The sequence below is a fragment of the Phodopus roborovskii genome, unplaced genomic scaffold, assembly GCF_943737965.1.
Source record: "Phodopus roborovskii unplaced genomic scaffold, PHOROB, whole genome shotgun sequence".
Classification (NCBI taxonomy): Eukaryota; Metazoa; Chordata; class Mammalia; order Rodentia; family Cricetidae; genus Phodopus; species Phodopus roborovskii.
Genome location: NW_026126636.1, coordinates 4,979,784 through 4,995,060, shown reverse-complemented (window position 1 = coordinate 4,995,060; position 15,277 = coordinate 4,979,784). Strand labels below are relative to the sequence as shown.

Below are 15,277 nucleotides of genomic sequence, written 5' to 3'. Positions count from 1 at the left end.
TGTATTCCAAATCAGCAAGGCTAACCTCCTGCCTCCGCCTCCTGAGCGTTAGGACTTACAGTGAACTACCAGCTCTGGTGTTTTCCCTTCAAAGGCAAAGGCTACTGGCAGCCCTGCTCCTTCTCATCCCGGGGAGGGGATGGGAGAGGAGCAAGGTGCACAGATATGCAGATGGCTGTGGACACAGAGATTAGCATACTGGGGAATACATGGGCCTCGAAAGAAAATGAATCAAGCTGTAGGGTGCGGTTGTGCATGGTTTTACTCCTAGTGCTTTGGAGACCAGGTAAGGAGGGTGTGTGGAGTGTGAAGTCAGCCTGGCCTACTCAGTAAGTTCCAGGACAGATGACATACCTTGTCTCCTTAAAAAAAAAAGAACATGCGCTTTCATCTTGCTTAAGCTGCATTTGCAGCAGAAAAATATTTTATAAGAGAAATTTATTTATTTATTTATTTTTGGTTTTTCGACACAGGGTATCTCTGTGGCTTTGGAGGCTGTCCTGGAACTAGCTCTTGTAGACCAAGCTGGTCTCAAACCCACAGAGATCTGCCTGCCTCTGCCTATCTGAGTGCTGGGATTAAAGGCGTATGCCACCAACGCCCTGCAAGAGAAATTTATATGGGTATTATGCTGTACATGCAAAAAGTTGACATTAACCATTGTGAGCTGTAGTTGGGATGGATGCTGATCCTCTGCTAGAGCAGCAAGCACTTTTTGTTTTAATTTATTTATGTGCATTGGTGTTTTGCCTGCATCTATGTCTGTGGGAGGGTGTCAGATCTTGGAGTTACAGTTGTGAACTGCTATCAGAGTTGAACCCAGGTGCTCTGGAAGAGCAGTCAGTGCTTTTAACTGATGAGCCATCTCTCCAGCCCCAAAGCAAGTACTCTTATCCATGAGTCACTTCTCAAGAGCTCAAATGACAAAGCCAGCAGGCAGTAGTGGCATGCATGCCTTTAATCCCAGGACGTGGTAGGAAGAGGGAGGCGGATCTCTGTGAGTTCGAGGCCAGCATGTTCTACTGAGCAAGTTCCAGGACAGGCTCCAAAGCCAGACAGAGAAACCCTGCCTCAAAATACCTAAAGAAAAAAAAAAAAAAAAGGTAAAGCCATCTTTTGGAGGCATCTAGGCGCTACCCCTTCATCCAAGTGTTTTGTTTTTTTGAGACAGGATCTTTTTATGTACTTCTTGCTGTCTAGGAACTCACTCTGTAGACCAGGCTGGCCTCAAACTCATAGAGCTCCGCCATCCTCTGCCTCCCGAGTGCTGGGATTAAAGGTGAGCGCCACCACCTCCTACTATGAGTCACTTTACCATGATCTTCCTAAAATCAAGAGACTCCCACATCCTTCTGGATTCTGATTAATTTAATGCACAAGTCTGAAAAGTCAATGGCAGATACAGTGAATACAATTACACAGGATCTGAGGAAAAGGGCCACAGGTACACAGACGAAGGGGCTGTCAGGGCCGGACCAGGGATGTCCTTTCAGTGTCACATCTCATCTAGCCCGTAGTCCTCCTCTGGGAAGTCTCCCACGGTGACAACCGACGGCTTGACAAAGGCACCGTACTTGGCCTGGCATTCAAAGTAGCGTTTCCCATTCACACTGCGGGACAGGGCGGGGAGGTAGGAGTGAGGAGAGGCTGCCACTCTATGGGTGGGCCCAGCCAGCAACACATGTGGACTCCCACACACGTGTACAAGCACACACGGCAGCGGCAATACATTACCTGCCATCGTTTTTCCCTAAGGGCTCATCATACCGGACGCCGACCCAGTAGCCTGGCTTGAAATCTGTGAGCCCTGGCCAGGAGAGAAAGCTAAGTGAGACCTCTACATGGCGCTACTCCTGGTTTGCGCTCCCTGGTGGAGTGGAAAGGTTGCCATGGAGACAGACTCCTACCTCCACAGCTCCTCCACCTCCTTCCCAAAGATGGCAGCCCAGTCACTGGCTCTTTCTGATTCTACCCCCAGCCAGAGCAGGGCAGCTCTGCCGTACAGCCACGGAGAAAGGTTTAGGTGGCAATGTAGCCATGGATAAGCCATGGCTTCAAGTTAGTGACTGGTACACAGGTTCAGTGTGAGCTGGGCAGTGGTGGTGCATGTCTTTAACCCCAGCATTTGGGAGGCGCAGGCCGGTGGGTCTCTGAGTTTGAGGCCAGCCTGGTGCTCCATGATGCGATGGCCAAGTGCATGGGGCCAAATGGCCACGAAGCGAACCCTCTGAAACTATGAGCCAAAAGACACCTTTCCCTAAATTTTGTCGAGTTTCTGGTCACGGTGACGGAATGATACCTACCTACGTACATGACTGTACCGCGGCGAGGGGACTGGCCAGGCGCCTGCACCTCACAACGGCTACCCACAGAGATGGCACTGGCTTGGGCCTTCTCCTCGCTGAGGCGCTGGGCGGCTTCAGCCTTTTGCTGCGCCCGAAGTTCTTCATTGTATGGGCCTACCTTGCTGCGCTTCATGAAGGACCGAACCGTGTCTGTGGGCGGGTGAGGATGGGGTCAAACCTGACCTCCAGGTCATTCATGCCCCTCCCACAAAAGACTGGCATTCCACCGCCAGACACCCTCAAGCCTCTCACGGCTGCTTTGGCCTCTCCCCTATTTGGAACTCCCTGCAATTCAGAACTGACGGGATGCCACCTGTCTCCAGTCCCTCGACTGGCACTGTCTCCCCACATAACCCTCTGGTCTCCCATCCATGTTCACCTGGCCCCTGAAACATCTGAGTCCCCATCTGCCCCTTCTGCCCTTTCCCAGATGCTGCTCCAAATGCCACACTATCCTGTATACATCCCATTTACCCCAGCCCACGCCATCTTTACCATGGCTACTCCCTCGACCCAATCCCCAGCCCACCTTAGAGCCCTCTTAGCCTGCCCAACCATCTCCTAGCCTCCCATGCCACTCCTGAACTCATCTCCCAGTATCTGTCCCTATCATCAGTCCGATCTTACCATCTCCCGTCCTGCAAGACCTGTCCCCACTGCCTGGCCTGTGACGGCCACACTCTGTCCCCCGGCCTCCCTCCCTTTCCACATGCCCCTTCCAGCCCAGCCCATGCATTCTGTACTTTGCCTCCGGTCATAAGCTTCTGGTGAGAGCTCATATTTCTCCACCTTGGACACATCTTCATATTCGCCAAGCCGGACGCCACTGTGGTCAATGACCTTTGGTAAGAGGAAGAAAGTCAGTGGGGACCAGGCCAGTAGAGAAGACCGGGGATGCTGGCATCGTCTGGAGACTTTAGCAGAAGCCACTTTTCTCTCCTCCCACCGAGCCCAGCAGAACAGACACGGGCCACCCCCCTTCCTCACCCCTGTCTAGGCCTCTGGATACTGCATCTGCTTCCAGGGCTCTCCACACGCTGGCATCAGCATCGCTGATGTGGCCGTGCCCCTGAACCAGCTGTAGAGCTCACGGTTGGCTCACATGCTTCCTCTTAGGGCCCCTGTGATGCTCCTAGGGTGGGTCCAACCTCCAGAACCAGGATCATCGGGGTCATGACAGCCTCCTATCTGGTTTTCCCGTCTACAACCTAAGGGTGCCCCTAAGCGCCCGAGGCACAGCGGATCCCTCACGCTCATCGTCCTCCCAGCTTCCACCCTCCATCCCAATAGCTCCCAGCAGCCTGTGTTCCCTCCCTCTCACAGGCCACGTCCGCCCCTGCCTCTTCTACTAACACACTTCTTGAGATGTCCACAGAACGCCTGCTCCAGGAAGGCCTCACAGATCTCACTGAAGCCAACCTGCCCAGGACATGGGATGGCAAGCTTTCCTGCACACCCTTATCCCCACAGATTCCTATCTGGTTCTTCGGTCACTTAGCTAATGTCACCACATACACTGGGTAGGGCTAACTCAGGCCTTCTGCCTGTGTTATGGCTGCAACTATACCCAACTCAACACAGATGTTCGAAGAACCAGTAACAGAATACTGTTCTCCAGGCTCAGTGGCTTCTGAAGTCAGGGCAGATCCAGGTCAAAATTCTAGCAAGACTTCACCCTTGAGAAGTAAATTCTAGTGTTGGGAGGGTGGCCCAGGCCTATAATCTTAGCACACTCCGGAGGTGGGGACAAGATGATTATGAGTTCAAGGACAAGGACAGTCTGGAACACACACGCACGCACGCACGCACGAGAAAAGAAATCAAATTGCATAAGAACAACCAACCAAAAAACATAAGAAAACAACAACAATAACAATTCCATCCTGAAGCTGAGTTTCTTCTTTCACAAATGGAGATAACTCAACCATAGTGCTGGTGTTAATCTGGGGATTCAACACCTCAGCAAAGACTCAGTGGTTTACGGAGGACCCTGATTGTGCTGAGCCCTATTCCAGCAGCTGGTGACAGACACAGCAGTGACCTAGAGTGACAGGCATTTCTGCCCTCCTGGAATTCTAATCCGGGAGACAAAGGCCAGAACAATGAGAAATTCCCATGATCCCTTGGAGTGTGGGAACAGCAAAGAGCAAAGAAAAACCCACAATTATGTTTTACAAAGGAAAGAGGGAGGCCATTTTTTTATACTGAGCTTTATTCCACTTGGAAAGTGGAGACAAGCTCAGGAATAGAGGGCCAGCCATGGCTACCCAGGGAGTCTGCGGTCAATCACGGCTACATGAAACTATCTCAGAAAAGAGAGGGGCTGGAGAGATGGCTCAGCAGTTAAGAGCACTGGCTGCTCTTGCGGAGGACCCAGGTTCAGTTCCCAGCACCCACATGGCGGCTCACAGCACTGTAACTCCAGCTCCGGGGGATCCAAGGTCCTCTTCTGGCCTCCACACATACATATGTACAGGCCAAATGCTCATACACATAAAACAAACTAAACAAACATAAAAACAAACCAAAACAGAAAAAGGGGGAGGAATAGAAGGAATGTTGCAGTAAGATGGCTCAGTGGGTAAAGGTGCCTGCTGCCAAACCTGGTCCTGAGTTCAATTTACAAGACTCACATAGGAGGAAATCCATTGCTGACCTGTTGGAATGCTGTCCCACACACCACAGCATGCAAAAACAAACAAATAAACAAACAAAACAAGTGAAATTGCTGACTCTTGTCAGTTTTGCTCTGTGCTCATAACTGAACTTTGGCCTTGAAGTTCCACAACACCTGCCTTTCGCTTTTTAGTGAATGAGCGAGGGGCGCACATGCGTGCAGGCCACAGGACAACTTTGTGGAGTTGGTTCTCTCTTTCCTTAATGAGGCTCCAGGAACCGACCTCAGGCTGACCGGCTCCTGCAACCAGCTCCGATCATTTTATTTATTTTTCCAGACAGGGTTTCACTGTGTAGTTCAGGCTGTCCCAGAACTCGCTTTGTAAACCAGGCTGGCCTTGAACTCTCAGAGATCAATCTGCCTCTGTTTCCCAATTCTAGGATTAAACCTGAGTGCCATCACTGGTCCGGCTTAGGTGTTTTTGCTTGTTTGTTTTGTTTTTTAACAGAGTCTCACTGCTTATCTTGAGCTTGCCTCCTAACTCCTTTGGAATGCTGGGAGGTAAAATCTTAAGAGTGGTCAGCCGTGCAGACATTTGAAAAGTGAACTACTTGGATAGAGAACACAACACAAGACAGAAAAGAGGATGGAGCTTAGAGCAGGACCCCTAAGCCACCCTGGGGTAGGAACCGAGTGGCGGAAGGCGGGGAGAGGCTGAAGGCAGGAGGAGAGCTCTTGCACGCAGGTCTTTTGTGTCCTTGCTTCTCCCAATCCGGCCAGCCTTACTGCTCACTGTGGTTCACCACAACTCTTTAGTGCTCTGGTCTCCTTCCCTCCACATCATATCCTCAGGACACCAGCTCAAACATCCATTCCTCCAGGAAGCCTTTTCAGATACCCCCAAGTAAAGCTAGGCGCCCGGTGAGTGCTTCAGCCCTCCCCCGGGGTGCCTCTAACCCAGCCCAGACCACGCTGGTCTGTCACTGTCTACATAACATCTGCTTTTCACTAGCCTTAACTGGGACTATACCGGATTCAGCATTGCTGAATAAATAAAGGAATGAATGGTGTGGGTCCCAGGAAGGATGGTCTCACATGGATGCGGCAGCCGTCATCTACAGGATAGGAGCCCAGCAGCGCGTCCTCCTGATCCAACTTGCTGTAGAACTTGTCGTCAGCCCCATACAGCTCCAGTTCCATGCACGAAGCAGGACTGCCCACCACCAGTTCTAGTTTACACTGTGACAAGGGGGCAGAATGAGGAGGAAGGTTATCAAAGGCCTCATTCTCTGGCTTGAATCAACAACTCCGATGGTATCCCTGCCGTTTCCCAAAGACGCTGGACCCACCCAGCACAGTTCCTACTGGGCCCCGCCCCCTCGGCTCTCCGGAGCATCTGATTTTCCCGGGCCCGCCCCTGCTCGGTGGACTGGGGCTCCCACGCGTGGGAGGCGGGGTTGCCAGTCTCTGCAACCTCGCCGCAAGCTCCGCCCACCCGCTTTCGGGCCCCGCCCTCCGGACCCCGCCCCCAAGGCCACACCTTGAACTCTGCGATGGTGAGGCTGCGACTGTACCGCTTCTCCGAGCGGAAGCTGTTGAGAGAGCTGCTGATGAAAACCGTCACCGTGGGAGCCGATACCCCTGACACCTCCATGTCGCCGCGCCCCGTAGTGGCCCTCGGTCCAGTTCAGCCGTCTCACACCGGCTCCGCAGTGGCTGCCGCTCCTTCTGGGATATCAGTCCCGCCCCTGCTCCCGAAGCTGACCAATGCAATCTCTCCAACAAACACGGCCGGCCAATCGCTATCGCCCTTTCCGCCTCCGCCAGGCTGAGTCTCGGGTAGGTCCAGCCAATCCCCAGAGGCTCTCGGGTCTTCCAATAGCCGCACTTGAAGCCGCCCAGGAGGGCGGGAGGAGGCGGATGCCAAGAGGGAAGACTGGCTGAGTTATCCTGGTCCGCCAAGAGTAAGCTCGGCGCATGTGCACTGGCCTGGGGCCAGGAGAGCAACCGCTCCTTCCGTTTACGCTCAGCGCCGTGCGGGTGGCGTTGCGCATCGTAGTCTCAGCCCTTGTCCTAGATCCGTGCTGCTCCGTAAATTGGGAAGCAAGCTTCCGAAATCGGGAGTGATTACCAGAGAGGATCAAAGGATCGAGGCCCGCCGTCAGCCAGACCCCGCAGGCGTGCGCGCGCGTCCCCGACCAAATTTGGCGCGGCCACGCGTTCTGGTCCTTCCCGCGGTCCGTAGCGCGGCCGCGCAAGCGCAAAAGGCTCGGCGGACCGGTCGCTATGGAACCAGACGGGACCTACGAGCCTGGTTTCGTGGGTATTCGATTCTGCCAGGAATGGTGAGGCCCGGGGCAGCTGGTGTGGAAAAGCAGTGAGGATTGGCTTCAGGGCTGACCCCTGACCCCCCTTCCCCACAGTAATAACATGCTGTACCCCAAGGAGGACAAGGAGAACCGCATCCTGCTGTACGCGGTGAGTACCGGCCGCGCTCCTGCGGGTTCGCGCCTTCCCTCCTCCCCGCTCCCTGCTGGTTCCCCACGCTTTTGCCTCTTGACTGCCCCTCAGTACACCCCCCCATCTGGTCCACCCCCTCCGGGGATCACCCTGTCCCTCCCATCCAGTCTGATCTCTCTGTGACTCCCCTCCCGCCCCTATCCCCCTCCGGTAGTGCCGGAATTGCGATTACCAGCAGGAAGCCGACAACAGCTGCATATACGTCAACAAAATCACGCACGAAGTGGAGTGAGTGGCGGGACCCCGGCTTGGGGCACGGGGACGGTGTTGGGACACCCAGTCTAACAGTAGTTACGCACGTCTCATCCCTGCAGCGAGCTGACCCAGATCATCGCAGACGTGTCGCAGGACCCCACGTTGCCGCGGACGGAGGACCACCCTTGCCAGAAGTGAGCACAGCTTAGGAGAAAGGCTGTTCCCCGGGGGATGACAAGGGTCTTTCACACTATTAGTAACTGAACCATCCCCGTAGGTGTGGCCACAAGGAGGCAGTGTTCTTCCAGTCACACAGTGCCCGAGCCGAGGTGAGTGGACCACTTTTTCCTGCTTGGCTGGGTGGTTCCCCCGGGGCTGGAGATGCCAGTTTTTAGGCTGAGCCTATGCTCCCTCGAATCAAGACTGGAACGTTCCCTTGACTGTTCTTTTGGGGCGGAATACCCCACACTGCTCTCCCCTAGTTCTAGACACTTCCTAACTTAACATTCTTATTGCCAGGATGCCATGCGCCTGTACTATGTATGCACTGCCCCACACTGCGGCCACCGCTGGACTGAGTGACCTTTCCTTCCCCCGCCCATAATAAATGCCAGTTTCTATATTAGCGTTGCCCGTGTTTATTCGTCTCGTGGATAGGAAGCAGCCAGGTTATCAGGCTGTGCGGTGGAGCGTGCGATGCTGTGCGTAAGCATCAGGCCGAGAGCTGGTGAAGCCACAATCTTCACACACATGCAGCTTCTCCCTGCGCTCCCGGAAAGCATAGCTGGCTGGCTGCCCGTGCACCTTAGCAAGATGAGCTTCAAGGGAGCAGCGCTGGGTGAAAGCTTTCCCACAAGCTCCACAGCGGAATGGCCGGATTCCTGTAAAGAAGAGGGGCAGAGAGGGCAATGGCCTTGGACTACAGACTCCCCACCTTCTGTTTCCTGTCCTTAGTCCAAGCTGGGCAGGCAAACATCTGCTGCCCCTTCCTAAGACGTTCTGAGCCAGACACTGTGCCTCCTCCATTCCTCACCAGGAAGCTCTTCCAAGACAGGGAACTGGAAAGTCCTCTGCTCAGACTCTGGGTACTGAGAATATATTTTATTGTTTTTGTCTTTGTTTTGAGACAGTGTCTCTCAGTGTACCCTTGGCTGTCCTGGAACTCACTCTGTAGACCAGGCTGGCCTCGACTCAGAAATATGCCTGCCTCTGCCCTCAACTGGGCATGTGGTGACACCACCAGGCCTTATTTTTTCTTTTAATGATTTATTTATTTTATGAACACTGTTTTTTTGCTTACATGTATGTCTGTGTGAGGGCACAGGGTCCCCCAGAACTGAAATAACACAACTGTGAGCTGCCATGTGGGTGCTGGGAACTGAACCTGGGTCCTCTGGGAGAGCGGCCAGTGCCCTTAACCCTGAGCCACCTCTCCAATTCCTATTGATTTATTTGTGAGACAAGGTCTCACTGTGTAGCCCTAACTGGCCTGGGACTCAGAGATCTGCCTACCTCTACCTCCTGGGATTAAAGGCAAGTGCCACCAAGCCTGGTTTAATTTTTTAACTGTTTTGTTTAGTGTGTATGCATTTGTGGGTGCATGCAAGTGAGTGTGTATACAAATGTCATGGTTCAAATTGAAGGTAATTTGCAATTGCTGGCAAGGTTGACAACCTGAGGTCAATACTCAGGACCCAGGTAGTATAAGAAGACCTCAGGTTGTCAACCTTGCCAGCAATTGCCTTTACTTACTGAGTCTTGCTGGCCCCGGGACCATAACTGTGTAGCCAGTGCCCACCTCGACCCTCTACCAGGCCCTTCCTTAGTGTCACCTTCTACTCTTCTCGGGTCTCCTTACTTGTGTCCCTGTTGCATATTGCTAATCCCCGGAAACCTCGCATCTCATGCGTCTCCCTGTGTCCCACCCCATCACCGTCCCTATCTAGTGTCCAGAAGACCCTCTTTGTCCCTGCTGTCACTCACCAGTGTGAGTCCTCATGTGGCGCTTGAGATCAAAGGCATCGTGAAAGCCCTTACCACAGCAATGGCACACGTGGCGTCGTGCTGGGCTATGACATTTGAGGTGCCGCGTCAGCATGCGCTGCAGTGGGAAAGCCTTGGGGCAGAGTGGGCAGCCAAGTGTCCCCGGGCCCCTGGGAGCAGAGGTCAGTGTTCCCTGTGAGGACTGCCAGAGGGGTGCAGGAGTTAGCCTGGCCAGCTGGACCCTGCCCAGGCTTTAGTGTCTGTGAGTAGTGTGCACAGATGCCACCCTCTTTCCCTAACCAAATCCCATCACTGTCACTGACCTCATGGCCCTCCATTGCCAAGGACACGCCTCGCTAATAGGAGCTTTCCTAGTTTTATTGTCTGCCTCCCGCTCCCACCAGGGAGAAGCTCCATGAGGAAGTTTTCCTTTGTTGGATACTCAGCACCTTGATCAGTGCCTGCCTCTCAGATACTGAGATGACCTCAGGCACACTCAATTTTGACCAGTACTTCCCTTCCTGTCAAAGACAGCACAGCTGCCCTGCTCCTGGGAGGTTAAGGCAACAGAGCTCCCACCGCCACCGCTGTTCACCAGCGTGTTCTGGCATAAGTCACCTTCTACTTAGGTTGCACCCCCTGGACACAGCTCCCTGGAGCAGGGCCCTACAACTGCCCACCTCCCCCAGGAATATGGGTCTTATGTGAGACTGGCTGAGGTGGCTGCTGGGAAAGGAGCAGCATGCCAAGTGAAGAAGCAGGTCCTGGGCCGCAAAGCCTGTGCACCAGGCCCTGCAGTAAGGGGCAGCCAGTTTCCTGGGTGCAGGTGGAAATCACCCCTGTCTCAGCTGCACACTCACCGCTGCCCACGTGCCTCTCAGACCGGGAGATCTGTGCGCTGGGGGCACCGCCAGGCTGCAGCAGTCTGGGGAGAGAAGCCAGATGGTGATACCGTGTCCCCCTGGCCCTTCACCTCCAGGCCCAGTGAGGTGCATACCTGGGATATAGGCATCTCCCCTGAGCTGGTCAGGCAGATGGCTCCAGTTAGGTGGTTGTGGACGCCGACTCCTCACAAGGAAGACCCGGGGCATTGCTTTCAGGATGGTGCAATGGCTCCTCACAGGACTGCCTCCGTCTGCTGCCTGTCAGACCTCAGCCCCAGAACCATCCAGAACTAGGCGAGGTCAAGAGCCCATGGAGGAGCCTCATTCTCTCCATGCAAATTTTGGGACAAGCCTGGGGAGCAGCCTTAACTGGCTCTAGTTACCTCTGCCCTGGGGCCTGCCATTATGGCTTCTTCCCTCTAGGGGCCAGGCTCCCAAGGAACGCTACCATCTCCAGGGGCTAACACACTAGAGGGCCCCTGGAGAGGCTTTAGTGAGAGAAAAGCCTAGGCTGCTTCTGGGGATGGAGAGAAGAAAGGCACACGGCCCCAGTCCTGGCAGGGTGAAGGACTCCAGGGACTGTTTACCAGGCAAATTAGTCCCGTGTCCATTGCCCCCTACACACACACACATACACACACACACACACACACACACACACACACACACACCAGCCTGCCTGGTTATTCAAATCACAGCAGCTGTCCAAGCAGTGATTGTTCTGTGCCACTGGTGTAGGATGACAGCAGAATGTGTAGTTAAAATCAAGATCCAGGCTAAGCTTCCTCAGGAGGAAGCTCTCCAGATTTCCAAAGATGACATGGCATCTCTCAGACTGTCAACAGTCCAGCTCCTAGTGAGTACACAGGGCTCCTACCATCCCAGGAGTTGCCAGGAACTGATCACACTCTGGGTAGGCTGTTCTAGTTGGTCCTTAGCTGATATCTGAATTAGGAGTCAAGAATTCTGAACATTCTCCCCAAGGTTATCTTCTCTGATTTATTTATTGAGACAGAGGTTTCTCTGTGTAGCTTGGGTGTTCTGGAACTCACTCTGTAGACTAGGCTGGCCTCAGATTCACAGATCTCCCTGCCCCTGCCTCCAGAGTGCTAGGATCAAAGCTGTGCGCCACCACTGCCTGGCTTCTCTGATTTATCTAGCAATTGTTTGAACCTGTACCACAGGCAGGCCTTATTCTTAGTTCAGCACTGAAAATGAGCACACCAGGTCACGAAGGAGACAGTAGTGACATCAGGAATGGTCAACCGTGAAAAACAGACTGATGCAAACTGGGATAGGCAAAACAGGAAGGGAACTTCTGGAACCAATTTTGAAAGTTCTACTCCAGCCTAGGGGTTCCAATAGGATTCATGAAAGCAGAGGGCTCAAATGAAAGGGAAAGGTATTCTGAACTTAGGCCATGAAGTCTGCAAGTCAAGTGCCCTTACCCTGAGCCATCTCAATACTCCCTGCCGTTCCAACGGGGTTACATGTAACCCAAGCTGGCCATGAAACTGCACCCCTGTTCCCAGCCAAAGACAATAGTTTTCATTTTTTAATTTTTAAAATTATGGCAGAAGGGGCATTCACACATGTCAAGGTCAGGGGACAAACCTTAGGAATTAGTCCACTTTCCACCTTTATGTGATGTGCTGGCTAGTTTTCTGTCAACTTGGCATAAACCAGAGTCACCTGGGTAGAGGGAACTTCAATTGAAAACAGGCCCTCACTAGATTGGTCAGTGGGCAAGCCTGTGGTAAATTTGATTGATTGATGTGGGAGGGCCTAGGTCACTGGGTGCTGGTACTCCCCGGCAGGAGGTCCTAGCAGTTATAAGCAGGCTGAGCAAGCCTTTCCTTCCCAAGTTACTTATGGTCTTGGTGTTTTTGAGACAGGGTTTCTCTATGTAGCCCAGGCTGGCCTGGAACTCAGAGGACTGCCTGCCTCTGCCTCCCGAGTGCTGGGACTAAAGGTATGTGTGTAACTTATTTTTACTACATCAATAGAAACCCTAAGCTATGTGGGCTCCAGGGATTGAACTCAAATCACCAGGCTTGTGCTGCAAATGCCTTTACCTCCTGAGCCATCTCACCACCAACCCTTTTCAAACAAACTAGAACAAGAGGAGGGTGTTATGCATCCCAAGCTGGCTTCCAACTGACTATGTAGCTGAGGAGGGTCTTGAACTTGTCGCCCTACTACCTCTACCTCTCAAATGCCTGGATTGCAGCCATGGCCATCATACTCATTCTCTTTGGTGCTAGGGATGGGACCCAGGGCTTGGTGTATGCTAGGCCAGAGCTGTATTGAACTTTCCACCCCAGAAAGATTTCTTTGCATTCTTTGTATTAGAGTATGAAGTTCTCCAAAGGCCCGAGTGCTAAAGACTTGGTCTCATTGGCTGGTGAATCCAATCGAGAGCTGATTAGGTTCATCTACAGTCTGTCGATGGATTCATAATTTGATGGCGCTCTTGAGACGGTAGAAACTAAGATGTGGGCCTGGGTGGAGGAAGTGGGGCACCGGTACACGCACCCGTGAAGATCATGTCCCGTCCACAGACATCTCTCAGACACTGTTGCTGGCCACAAAGTGAGCTGCTCTTCCTGCCTCAGCTGCCGTCATGAAGTTCTGCACTGCCTTCGGCCCACAGCAACATGGCAGCCAACCACAGCTGGACATCACAAGCCTAAACAAACCTTTCCTGCTTCTCAGGTACTTTCCTAATGATGGACCGGTGCCTAACAGGGGAGTCAGTCTTTTGGATTCGTGGGGTACAAGCTCACCTGCATGCGGAGCTTTGCCACGTTTCCTCTGCGTGTGCTAGGGTGTAGGACCTGGGCACATCACCTCCTGAGCTTTCAAGAGCATGGCTTTTGCATGTGCGAGTGTCTGAAGGTGCACGTGAGTGTAAGTGCCTGCGGTGGCCAGAGGCATTGGATCCACGGAGCTGGAGTTCCCAGTGGTTATGAACAGGTGTGGGTGTTGATAATGAGACGGGTCCTCTGGAAGAGCACTTTGTGCTTTTAACCGTGGAGCCAACACGTCAATATATATTTATTGTGTGTGTGTGTGTGTGTGTGTGTGTTTTTTTTTTTTTTTTTTTTAAATGCTGAGTCTGATCCAACCCAGGCTGGTACTTAAGGCTAGTCTTGAACTCCCGATTCTCCAGTCTCCCAAGTGCTAGAGTAACAGAATTACAGGTGTGTGCCATCCACACTCAGCTTCTTCATTCGGTAAGTGGGTGTGAGGCATCTTCATTAGTGTGTTGATCTCCACAGGTGTGAGGTCAGCCAACGGTGGACACACACATGATTGGACTTAACTAGTCCTGAAGTGGCTGGGCACTCTCTGAGTTTCAGCTGACCTGGCTGAGAAATGGGGCTGAAGTGGCTCCATGTCACACCACTGCGTGTCATGACTGGTGTCCCTTGTGTAGCTTGGTGTCTCACTACCTTGGGACTGTCCTGATATCGGGGGAGCCAAGGGCGGGTGTGGGGCACAGACGGTGGCGGTGGCAAAGGATGGGCTGACACTCGATGGGGGAGGGCTATTTTCTCAGGTGCCCTGTGTCCCCTCCCATGCCCCTGGTAGCTGGCCCTGTTGTCCCTAGGAGAAACCTAGGGTCAAGCTGCTGTGCAGCGCTACCCTCAGGTCTAACAAGGCTGGTTTTGTTTGTTTTGTTGGGTTTCTCTGAGACAGGGTTCCTCTGTTTAACAGCACTGGCTGTTCTGGAACTCGCTTTGTAGACCAGCCTGGCCTCGGAACTCAGAGATCTGCCTGCCTCTGCCTCCCCAGTGCTGGGAGTAAAGGTGCACACCACCACCACCTGCCTGGCTGTCATATTAATTAGAGCTACCCTGACTCCCTACAAGGGGACCTTAGACAGATCAGCCTGTGGACTTCCTTCATTAGAGTGGATGGGATGAAGCTGGGTGATGGCCCTGGCCTTTAGGAGTCTCGTCTGCTGGGTTCCTTTTTACGGGGCCTTGGGACAGTATGTGTGCAATGTGGAGTGGCCTTCTTAGGAACATACTATGTGTCTGCAGTTGGCTCATGGGATGAAGCAGGATAGTGTCCTCTATGATGAAGGCATCATAGGGCCCAGCATCTAGGTGGCTTTGGGCTGCTGCAGATTGTTTAGTGGTATTTGTCTTCTACTACCCCTGCTGCTGATGTGACAAAAGCCACCCAGACCGTGCAGGATCCAGTGTGAATTTAGCCTAGGGCTGTCAGCCAGGAGTGCATGTACTGAAGATAGAGTCAGACCTGTGATGACCGATGACCACAGTGGCTCCACTGGGTTTGAAAGCACCTGTAATGAAGGTTAGCTTCTACTGGGTGGTGGCAGCACACGACTTGGGAGGCAGAGGCAGGCAGATCTGAGTTCAAGGCTAGTCTTGTCTACAGAGTTCCAGAACAGAGAAAACAAGCAAGCAAAGAATCCTAGTTCCTCCTTAGGGTAGAGATGGGCTCCAGTGGGCAAAGAGCACACATGATCCCTGCAATAGTTCAGTATGCTAGAGACAGGCTACATGGGAAGCCAGGCCAGGTATTTGTCATTACCGCTGGTCCCATGTTCCCACAGAACAGGGCCTAGAGCTGAAGCAAAGCCGTCTCCAGGCTGGCTCATCCATGTGGGAGCTCACATGCAGTGAGGAGGGTGTGCAGACAGGCCAGGCCCCTTATTTAATTTAGTCGGTTTATTTGTTCTGAACTCTACTTCTGCAGGG

The 15,277-nt window shown here is 53.1% G+C and overlaps 3 protein-coding genes across 3 annotated transcripts; 1 reads left to right on the top strand and 2 right to left on the bottom strand.

Moving 5' to 3' along the window:
• Nucleotides 1-1,384: 1,384 nt before the first annotated feature.
• Tbcb (tubulin folding cofactor B) lies at nucleotides 1,385-6,793 on the bottom strand. Its single transcript, XM_051207164.1, has 6 exons — nucleotides 6,503-6,793; nucleotides 6,058-6,201; nucleotides 3,089-3,185; nucleotides 2,304-2,495; nucleotides 1,735-1,807; nucleotides 1,385-1,610 (listed from the first exon to the last, which is right to left on the bottom strand). The coding sequence occupies exons 1-6, from the start codon at nucleotides 6,614-6,616 to the stop codon at nucleotides 1,496-1,498; spliced, it is 735 nt and encodes a 244-aa protein (XP_051063121.1). The 5' UTR covers nucleotides 6,617-6,793; the 3' UTR covers nucleotides 1,385-1,495.
• Nucleotides 6,794-6,990: 197 nt separating this feature from the next.
• Nucleotides 6,991-8,299, top strand: Polr2i (RNA polymerase II subunit I). Its single transcript, XM_051207165.1, has 6 exons — nucleotides 6,991-7,307; nucleotides 7,386-7,440; nucleotides 7,637-7,710; nucleotides 7,797-7,871; nucleotides 7,955-8,006; nucleotides 8,197-8,299. The coding sequence occupies exons 1-6, from the start codon at nucleotides 7,249-7,251 to the stop codon at nucleotides 8,257-8,259; spliced, it is 378 nt and encodes a 125-aa protein (XP_051063122.1). The 5' UTR covers nucleotides 6,991-7,248; the 3' UTR covers nucleotides 8,260-8,299.
• Nucleotides 8,300-8,314: 15 nt separating this feature from the next.
• Ovol3 (ovo like zinc finger 3) lies at nucleotides 8,315-10,764 on the bottom strand. The gene is made up of 4 exons (XM_051207167.1): nucleotides 10,658-10,764; nucleotides 10,521-10,585; nucleotides 9,661-9,862; nucleotides 8,315-8,558 (listed from the first exon to the last, which is right to left on the bottom strand). Exons 1-4 carry the CDS (start codon nucleotides 10,749-10,751, stop codon nucleotides 8,350-8,352), a joined length of 570 nt encoding a protein of 189 aa, XP_051063124.1. The 5' UTR covers nucleotides 10,752-10,764; the 3' UTR covers nucleotides 8,315-8,349.
• Nucleotides 10,765-15,277: the final 4,513 nt, after the last annotated feature.

What these genes read in the sequence shown, in the direction of transcription:
- Tbcb (XM_051207164.1), bottom strand. Translation starts at nt 6,616, where the DNA reads ATGGAGGTGTCAGGGGTATCGGCTCCCACGGTGACGGTTTTCATCAGC. An exon ending in ATGACGGCTGCCGCATCCAT is followed by an intron (nt 3,186 to 6,057) that starts GTGAGACCATCC and finishes CTCTTACCAAAG; the next exon opens with GTCATTGACCACAGTGGCGT. An exon ending in AGCTTATGACCGGAGGCAAA is followed by an intron (nt 2,496 to 3,088) that starts GTACAGAATGCA and finishes ACCCGCCCACAG; the next exon opens with ACACGGTTCGGTCCTTCATG.
- Ovol3 (XM_051207167.1), bottom strand. Translation starts at nt 10,751, where the DNA reads ATGCCCCGGGTCTTCCTTGTGAGGAGTCGGCGTCCACAACCACCTAAC. An exon ending in GGGAGATGCCTATATCCCAG is followed by an intron (nt 10,586 to 10,657) that starts GTATGCACCTCA and finishes TTCTCTCCCCAG; the next exon opens with ACTGCTGCAGCCTGGCGGTG. An exon ending in TGAGAGGCACGTGGGCAGCG is followed by an intron (nt 9,863 to 10,520) that starts GTGAGTGTGCAG and finishes CCCCTCTGGCAG; the next exon opens with TCCTCACAGGGAACACTGAC.
- Polr2i (XM_051207165.1), top strand. Translation starts at nt 7,249, where the DNA reads ATGGAACCAGACGGGACCTACGAGCCTGGTTTCGTGGGTATTCGATTC. An exon ending in ATTCGATTCTGCCAGGAATG is followed by an intron (nt 7,308 to 7,385) that starts GTGAGGCCCGGG and finishes CCTTCCCCACAG; the next exon opens with TAATAACATGCTGTACCCCA. An exon ending in AAAATCACGCACGAAGTGGA is followed by an intron (nt 7,711 to 7,796) that starts GTGAGTGGCGGG and finishes TCATCCCTGCAG; the next exon opens with CGAGCTGACCCAGATCATCG.